At 50.3% G+C, this 9,349-nt stretch overlaps 1 protein-coding gene across 1 annotated transcript in view; it reads left to right on the forward strand.

The window, feature by feature from the left end:
- Positions 1–9,349, forward strand: part of EPB41L4B (erythrocyte membrane protein band 4.1 like 4B) — a 181,386-nt gene that overhangs the window by 7,964 nt on the left and 164,073 nt on the right. Inside the window, exon 3 of the mRNA XM_007951943.1 lies at positions 1–131. Within this exon, the coding sequence (XP_007950134.1) occupies positions 1–131 (131 nt within the window). The remainder of the gene's footprint in view (positions 132–9,349) is intronic.

The raw sequence follows: 9,349 nt of genomic DNA on the forward strand, positions 1-9,349 counted from the left end.
ACCCGGCCGGCGGCGGGCCCCTGCTCACGGGCGGCGCGGCCGTGCACATCCCCGCCGCTGGTGCCGCCAAGGCTACCCTCTACTGCCGCGTCTTTCTGCTCGACGGGACCGAAGTGAGAGTGGACCTGCCGGTGAGTAACGGGGTCTGTCCGGGGCAGGTGGCACCCCGCGCCCCTCGGGGCAGCTCCTTCCTCCCTTGTGTTTCCCTCTAAGGCGTTCCCTTTTCGGTCTCTCCGGGGATCCCCTCCCCCATCTCCTTCCCGGGCACTCCTGACCCTGGTTCCCTCCCGCGCCACCCTTGGCAGCCTCGTCTCGGAGCCTGTGGCTGGCCCGCGCCCCCTTTTTGGCTTATTGGACAGCTGGATTGCGTCTTCTCTGTCCCCACCTCATCCTTTGGGCCTTACCCCTCCCCAGCCGCACAGTCCCCACGTCCCGAGTCCCCGCCCTCTGCGCGGGTGACAGGTGTTTCCCTTCTGCCCTCGTTGGTTGCAGCGAAGACCCTTCTAGTGCTGGGTTATATTAGATACAAAATCTCCGAGCAGCGTGGGGCCGCCCTGCGGTGGCCGACTTACCCCCACGAGCTCGCCACCAGGCCTTGGGGCACAGCAGGGAGCTGTCTCCTGCTGCTCCGAGGGTGCCCCAAATTTGGGGGTCAGTGGACCACACTTCTGCTGTCTCCTGCTTCCCTGCGGGTGCCCCCTCCCCCCAACCCAGCGAGCCCCGTTGGGCCGCAGCCCTCTCAGGTCTGGGCAACCTGGAAGCTAACTCTGTAATTGCTTCTCCAGGAGCTGGTCAACTTTGCATCCGCCGAGCCCATGCTGGGGCTCGGGGAGTGGGCCCCGGGGAGTCTCGGAGCCTGGTGCTTCGGACTTTCCCCCCAGGCCAACGTGCGTGGGGCCAGCGGGGCACCCCAAGGCGGCGGCGCCTTTAACCCCAGCCACCTGCCCACAGGTGGTTGCCCCTCCCCCCAGCAGAGAGCTTGCCAGGCGCTGCTCTCCCAGGCGGGGCGTCCTTTACCAAACAGCACTGTTTCTGGCGGAATCAGATCAAATCAATCCCTCACATATATGGGGTACCTACTATGCACTGGCGGCTGTGGCAGATGACGCCTTCGGGAGTCTTTGGGTGTGACTGAGGACACAGCAGTAATTGAGCTTTACATGAATGCTACAGGTCATCTGATGGCTTCGAGGGAAGATGTGCAACCAGGACTTACAAAGAAGGCATTTAGGCCTTCCCTGGTGGCAAGGTTCTTTGTATTCCATGAGGAGACTAGGAATATCTAAGGGTCTGGTCTGGGATAGGACATTTAGAGCCTGCCTGGCCTAGGGTTTCCTATTTGCCTGGGTAGCTTTAATTTGGGATGGTTTCAATTTAGGGCAATCTTGTTTTTGTGGTTCCTTGTGCTTTCCATAGGTTATAATTTTGTTATGAAAAAACTCTGCTGAGGCCTTTTTTATTCATGGAAAAGGAGCCAACATTCCGATGCTTAGAGCTGTTGTCCTTAAAATTCATTAAAACGTTAATGTTCCCCCAAAATGAGGTTTCTGGCATTTACTGGGCTGACAGCAGAGGCCTGGAGAAGGTGGAGGGTGGCGAGGTGAGCTGGCTGCCTCTGGAGTGGGAGGCTCGTGTTTGGAGAGGATGTGGCGTATTTTGCCTCTGCCATCCGTGAAGGGAATGCAATCCTTGGGAACTTTGACAGTGCTCCTGGCTGATGGGTTTCTTGGCTCTTCCCTGGGGATAATTCGTTTATAAAATGTATTGCTCCTGTCAGGTTTGTGCAGCTGGCTTAAGTGGTGTTTGTGAGGTGAAAATGCAAACGGAATGAAGTGCATGCATGGGGCACAGACCCAAACAGACACAGATGAGTGGCCTGAGGCGGAATGCTGGCTTGACAGTAGTGTGGAGCCCTCCGTGGGCACGGGGAACAGGGATAGTTGTATCTTGAAATTTCTTTGCTTTTGTGAGGCTGCTTGACACAAGAACTCACCCATCGCATCATTTTTATGATTGCAGATTTTTTGGATGCCTTAAAGGTGCATTTAATGAACCCTAACTGTTATTTATATACACATGTGTATATATCCTGTGTACAAGTGAAAAGCAAACGTTGGCTGTTGTTCCATGACCTCTCAGGGAGGGAAGATGAAGAAAAATCCCCCATGAGCACGGCTCACTGGTTTAACGATTTATTAGACAGTAGAACTGCGCCACACAGCCTCTGAGACCAGTCATCTGGTCATTGTTAGTTTCTGTAATTAATTCTCCCAATTCCAGGTTAACACTCAGAGGTGTGTTTGTAGGATGAGTGCTTGTTCCTCAGACCCACTTCACTGACCTCACTTTTTATCTTGTCCTTTTTGGCATTTGGGCCACTTGTCTTTATTCCCTTCTTCTGTGTCCTGAAATTTGTACTGCTTCCTGGGCTCCCGTCTTACTGGTGTTGTACCACTACCAGTGGCACAGCTAGGATTTCCCTTTGACGGTGATTCTCCTCAGCTGGATTTTTTGTCTCTGTTCACTTCCATGGGTGACATTGCCAGGCCAACTGGAACTCATTTGCAATTAAGACCCACTGGTGGTGGTGGTTTGAAAAATGCCTTTGCTCAAGAGACTCAAAGTGGTTGGAGTTGCCATAAACCTTTTCGTTAGTCCGAGTCAGTACACTTGTTTTCTGAGATTGCGTCTGACACAGTAACAACACACTCAGTGTGACAGGGCTGGGGCACCTCTGCTCAGTTCAGTCAACATTTATTGGGAGGCTCCATCCAGTGCGCCAAGCACCGTGCTGTGAATGCAAAGGTGAATGAGATGTGGCCTCGAGGCTCTTGGGTAACATGCAGAAACATGTCTTTTTATTCTGTGCTGTGTGCGGATGACAGGCATACCCAGACAGGGTACTGGAGGAGAGAATGGATGGGGGACGTGGGTGGATTCACTGAAGACTTTGATACTTGGGATTGTAGGATCTCAAACCCAGTATCCCTGGTGCATTTTTAGAACACCTATTGTGTTCAGTCTGTTTCTTGGCAGAGTCATGACTGGTTATTATATAAAATGAGGGCACTAGCAATTGTAATTGTCTTCTCCAGTGACCCTCCTCTGACAGGGCTTTGAGTTCCCTTGTCTGGTGGTAGGCACGATTGGGTATTTTAACTTCTGCTATAGACAGTCAGTGGTTTCCTAATCTTTTTAAAGATTGAATAAAAGGATCTTTAAAAACACAACCCACCTACCCTGAGGCCAGAAGAACTAGATGGTGCCCAGCTACCACTGTCAACCACTCATTCAGAAAGGGACTAAAATAGGAGATCCTAGATAGAGTGGGAGGGAAATGTGGAACAACACTCAGAATCATAAAAAAGACCAGCCTTGCTGGTCTGATAGACACTGGTGAAATCCTGGGACTATGGCCCCTGTCACCCTTCAGGGCTGGGATTGAATTTACTCCTGTAGTTTCCAACCAAGTAATAGACAAGCATATAAGGTAAACATTTACATCAGGTAGGTACACTCCTTAGAACGATCAACAGTGGGAGATCAGCAGGGCAATATTTGTACAGGGAGAGAGTCAGAGGACAGGAATGTGTAGGAAAGAACACAGGGAAAAGGTAACCACAGGGAAGAAGTGGGGAGAGAGCTATAGCATTGTGGGGATTGTGATCAATGTTATGAAACAAAATGTGTATGAACTGTTGTATGGCAAATGAATTTGCTCTGTAAACTTTTCACCCAAATCACAAAAATAATAATCATCCACCTATAACGTATAGTGTAAATAAAGTGAGCTTGTTAGACCAGCCTAGCTCCCAGGTGAGGCCTTGGCTGGCCCTACCAACCAGAGTGCCACCCTGAGCCACTCCCCTTCAGAACACCTGGCCCTGCCCTGGAGGGCACCTCCCTTCAGTGGCCCAGCCCAGCCCTCAGGTGTGGTCTGGCCAGAGCAGGGCAGGGCTCCCTGTCAGCCTGATCTGGACACTTTCCTTCTGTTGGTACAGCTGAAGATCCCATTAGTGTGCCTGGCAGTCGCATCCTCTGTTGACTCTAATTAGCTCTCTGTTGACCACATCTCTGGCATCACTGTGGCTCGTGAGGCTGTCGCTCACCACGGTCTCCCCCTTCCCCTGTGCACAGGGCTTCAGTGGCTCTGTGCGGGAAGCTGTTGGCTGCCTGGCTGTTGGGTTAGCACTCCTGCCACGCTTTGGAGGGCACGGCTTGTTGGCCAGAGTTGAGCATTTGGAGCAGTTGCTTTTGCTGTATCTGGAATGCAACATTGACATGTGGAGTAGTGCAAATGTGCGAGTTTCAGAGTTAGAAGGTCCACCTTTGAGTCTTGCAACCTGGCTGTGCAGCCTTGGCCAACTTCCTTAGGCTCTTTGAGTGTTGATGTCTTGGTCTTTAAAATGGGTGTATTGGGAGGATTAAAGGAGTCTTCCGTGAGTGGAGCAAACGGGTACGCGCTTGGCTACTAACCCAAAGGTGGGCAGTTTGAACCAACCCAGAAGTGCCTTGGAAGAAAGACCGGGTGATGTGGTCTCGGAAATCCTGTGGACCCTGGTTCTACTGTACAACATGTGGGGCGCGAAGAGTCAGAGTTGACTTGATGCCAACTTATACAGGTTTTTGGTTTGGGAGGATTAAATGTCAGGAAGGATAGAAAAAGCCTCTGTAAGCAGCGAGGTTCTGGAAGGAAACTGGTAGGTGGTAATCTTACACACTCCTTGTGCCTCCTCCTTGGCCTAAGGAAAGGCTTTGGAACATTTCTAGTAATGAACATGACAAAAAAGAAAAACGAAAGCCGTGCCAGGCAGGCTAAACATTGCCCATCACTTCTTAGTAGAAATTGGAAGTTGGATGCAGTCTGAGAGATGCTTTGAAAAAGCGTGTCATTTTGGATAAGAAGAGAGTGCCCTTGGGCCCTCTCCCCCCAACAAACAAACAGAAAAGTGTAAGTTCTTGAAATTTTAGGATGGGAACCTCCAATCCAGCAGATGGCATAAGGGTCCTGTGGCTTAGTTTGGAATTGGAAGGGATCCTGGTCAGGACACACTGCATCCACTATGTGGATGGGGAAACTGAGGCCTGTGGCTATGATGAAGTCTCTGTAGTCACTCAGTGAGACGTTTGGAATGGTCTACTTTGGGAACCCTGACTGCCCAGCCTTCCGAGTTGTGGAGGGTAGGGTCCACAGTACGAGGAAAGACTGACCCCTGGTGCTAACAGGGTCGTGGAAGCGACGTGTTCCGGTGATTGCGGTAGGACGCATTGGTCTGACAGTGGGAAAGTCTAGCAACTGGGTTCTCTCACTTCAGTGTACACAGTGTATCTGGGATTTCTTCCCCGCCCCCAATTAAAAATCCCAGATCACATACCTAGAATTTCTGATTTAGTAGTTGAGGAAGCTGGACTTTTTACAAGGGATTCTGATGAAAGTGGTCTGAGGCACACCCTTTGAAAAACACTGGCTCTAGGACTATGAGAACAGGGCCCCTACACGATGCATTGAACGCTGTGTAGACATGGAAGGGGCACTGGTGGTCATTACACTAGGGACTGACGGTGTCAGACCTGTGCTTTAGGGGGCCCGTTTTTGCCACAGCAGAGTGGAGGCTGGGCCGAAAGAGGGACTTCAGACTAAATGTGCCGTTGCAGAAGTCCAGGAGAGGGGTGAGGAGTGCCTGATGGGGGCCGGGTGGTCAGGAGAAGGGGCCAATTCTGAGACCAGTTGTGTGGTTGTTGTTATGTGCCGTCGAGTTGGACCCGACTCATAGCCACCCCTCCTTGGGTTTCCGAGGCAGTATCACTACGGAAGTAGATTGCCCCATCTTCTTTCCCAGGAGTGGCTGGTGGGTTTGAACCGCCAGCCTTCTGGTTAGCAGTCAAGTGCCTTAGGCACTATGCTACCAGAGCTTCTTGGTGTTGATTGTACAACCAAGTAATATGAAATCCTTGACAGCTTCAATCTTTTCTCTATCTACCATGAGGCTGTTTATTGGACCAGTTGTAAGGATTTTTGTTTTCTTTATATTGAGGTGTAATCCATACTGCAGACTGTAGTCTTTAATCTTCATCAGTAAGTGCTTCAAGTTATCCTGGCTTTCAGCAAGGAAGATTGTGTCATCTGTGTATTGCAGGTTGTTAATGAGTCTTCCTCCAATCCTGATGCTGTGTTCTTCTTCATATAATCCATCTTCTTGGATTATTTGTTCAGCACACACGTTGAATAAGTATGGTGAAAAGATGCAACCTTGACGTACTCCCTTCTTGATTTTAAACCATGCAGTATCCCCTTGCTCTTCGAATGACAGCCTCCTGATCTATGTACAGGTTCCTCATGAGTACGATCAAGTGTTAGGCACTACACCACCAGAAATGGAGAGACATATTAGACAACCGAGAAATCAGGAGAAGGCAGGTCCATTTGTGCCCTCTCCCTAGGCCCTGGCTGCATGGGCACTTTGCTTTCAGGCCATCCCAGGCCTCTGGGTGGCTTACTTGTTTCTGTCCCTGCAGAGAAGGTACTGGCTGAAGGCGGCCCTCCAGCACCCCATCCCCCTTTCCAGACTGTGAATGAGACTGTGGGGAGGCTTGGATACCTGTGTAGGGCGTGGGTATTTTGCATGGTTTTAAATACATTTCTTTGTTTTAAAAGAAGGTTGGCGGATGGCAAGAGGTGGAGGGTGAACGCCCTTTCTAAGTGCAGTACAGGCGAGGCCTGGCAGCTGCCACTGGGAGAGGGAACCCAGCTTCTGCCCCTGCTTCTACACTTGTGGGTTGTCAGTGTTAATGTTGCGGGGTGGGGGGTGGAGGGCTCAGGCTGCAGGGGGAAGGGACCGCGGGTGGTAGTGGGGTCTGCCCAGCCTCTGCAGTGCCAGTCCCGTAACACCACAGCAGTACAGGAGCTAAACAAACATTAACTTGCTAAGCACTTCCACGTGCATAATCTCATTGAATTCAGTCCCTAGAACCCTGCAGTGGAGGGAGGCCAGTTCTGTTTAGTGTTGAAACAGCAAAAGGTCAGGGAGGGCCCTTCCCCTTAAATTCTTGCGTGGCGACTTCGGAAAAAATCCACCCCAGTAACCACAGAAATCTTCCACCCACAATCTGTCCTCCAAACGCTTCTTTCATCCATCTCCCTTTGGCCCCTCTGCCTGCTCTGGGCTCTGCCCTGAACCTTTTCTTTGGAGGGGATCTGGTTGTGTGAACTGAAGTTTCCCCTCCAGCCCATGGCGACTGCCCACAGCCGGGGTCAGCTACTCATTCATCGCTGTAATTTTTTTCTGTGCTTCCTTCCCCCACTTTCCTTCTTCTTTCTTTCTTTTCCCCTCAACTCATTTTTTCATCTAAATTGTGTTTTTATTGTTGAGTATAAAACCAAACAAAAGCAAACTCACTGCCATGGAGTCGGATCCGACTCATAGCGACCCCTCCTTGGGTTTCCAAGGCAGTATCACTACAGAAGTAGATTGCCCAATCTTTCTTCCATGGAGTGGCTGGTGGATTTGAACCACTAGCCTTCTGATTAGCAGTCAGATGCCTTAGGCACTACACCACCAGAGCTCCCCTGTTTTGTTGAGGATACACACAGAAAAACTTAACACCAGTTCAGCAGTTTCTGCGTGTACAGTTGAGTGACATGGACCACATCGTTTGAGTTGTGCAACTGTTCTCACCCTTCTCTTCTGAGTTTTTCCTCCCTCATTAACATAAACTCACTGCCCCCTAAGATTCCTGTCTATTCTTTCGAGTTGCTGTTGTCAATTTGATCCCATGTAGATCTTAAAAGACCAGAATGCTCAAGGTGAACCATTTTTTACCAGTTAAGCTGAAGTATAGTTCTGTTTTAAGATGACTTCAGGGAATGTTTTTAGTTTAAGGTTTAAAGATTATCCCAGGAAAATTGTTCCAGGGGTTCATCGGCTCTAGAAAGTCTAGAGTCTGTGGGAATTTAATTTCTGTTTGGCATTTCTCTCCCTTTTGATCAGGATTCTTCTATGGAATCTTTGATCAGAACGTTCAGTAATGGTTGCCAAACACCATCCAGTTCTTCTGGTCTCATGACAAAGAAGGGAGCTCTTCATGGAGGCAATTAGCTGCATATTGCATTTCCTCCTCCTGTTCCTGACTCGGCCTCTGTTGCTGGAGGTGAATAGAAACCAATTGTTGTGCCTTGGATGGCCACCCTCCCCCACTGCTATTGCATAATTAAAACAAAGCAAAAGAAAGGCAGAAAAGCAAGAGAAGTTAAAACGTGAAATTTCACTAAGCAGAGATAACTGTTGTTAAAATTGTGCTGTGTCCATCTGTGCATTTTCCTTTTGTATTTGGATAGAAAGGTATATTTAAAATGATTGACTTGCATTGGTTGACGGAAGCCTCTCTCCCCACCCCTTCAGCTCTGTTGAATAGGGACTGTCCCTCCAGTCACTGTGGAGTCGTGCCGACTCATAGCACCATGGCTCGTGGCACGTGTTAGACTGGAACTGTGCTCCGTAGGGTGTTCAGGGGCTGATTGTTTTTTAAGGAAGTAAATCACCAGGCCCTTCTTTTAAGGGGGCCTCTGGGTGGACTCGATGGCCGGCCTTTTGGTTCGCCGCCAAGTGTTGTTGACTGGATGCACCAGCAGGGACTCCTGGGGGAACTGTTGTGTGGGATGCCGTGGAGTCCATCTGGCTCCTGGTGACCCCAGATATGCCGGGTGGAATTGCTCCATAGAGTTTGCAAGGCTGTGACCTTGGGAAGCAGATCACTTGGTCTGTCTTCTGAAGTGCCTCTGGGTGGATTCAAGCTGCCGACCTTTCTGCTAGTAGTGAAGCACTTAACCCAGGAATTCATAGGTTGTGGACCTTGAGTTTGTTTCTCTTTAGAGGGGGGCCCTCAGAGCTCCTCCCCTTACCCTGGACCCCAGTTAGGGGGAGCAGCCCCAGATACTTACTGGACACCTGAAGTGTCTGCAGTTGGTCTACCGCAGCCCCTCCTTGCATGAGAAGCCAGCTCCCCTCCTCGGAGCAAACCCTCCTCCCTGGCCTTCTGTTCTAGGCAGGGTAAAGGTCCTGTGGGTGTGGCCACAGAGTGCCTTGTGCTGGGAGCTGGTGTTCTGAGCATCGGCTTTGGGGCAATGGGAAGTCCCTTGCCTTTGCTGTGCTGCCAGCCTCAGCTCTCACCTTGCAGTGGCGCCCTTGAGCCCTTTCACCTTGCCCCCTAATCCTGTGCTTTCTGCAGCCTAGCTGGCTTCTCGCCAGACCTACATTGATCTCATTAGTCCCACTTGATTTTAATTCCTGGTTTATTTAAATTTTTTTTCCCCAAAATGTTTGTCTTTGCTCACCATGTTGTCTCCCCCCCC

This window comes from Orycteropus afer, unplaced genomic scaffold (genome assembly GCF_000298275.1).
Source record: "Orycteropus afer afer isolate SDZICR_OR568_19922 unplaced genomic scaffold, OryAfe1.0 scaffold00320, whole genome shotgun sequence".
Taxonomy (NCBI): Eukaryota; Metazoa; Chordata; class Mammalia; order Tubulidentata; family Orycteropodidae; genus Orycteropus; species Orycteropus afer.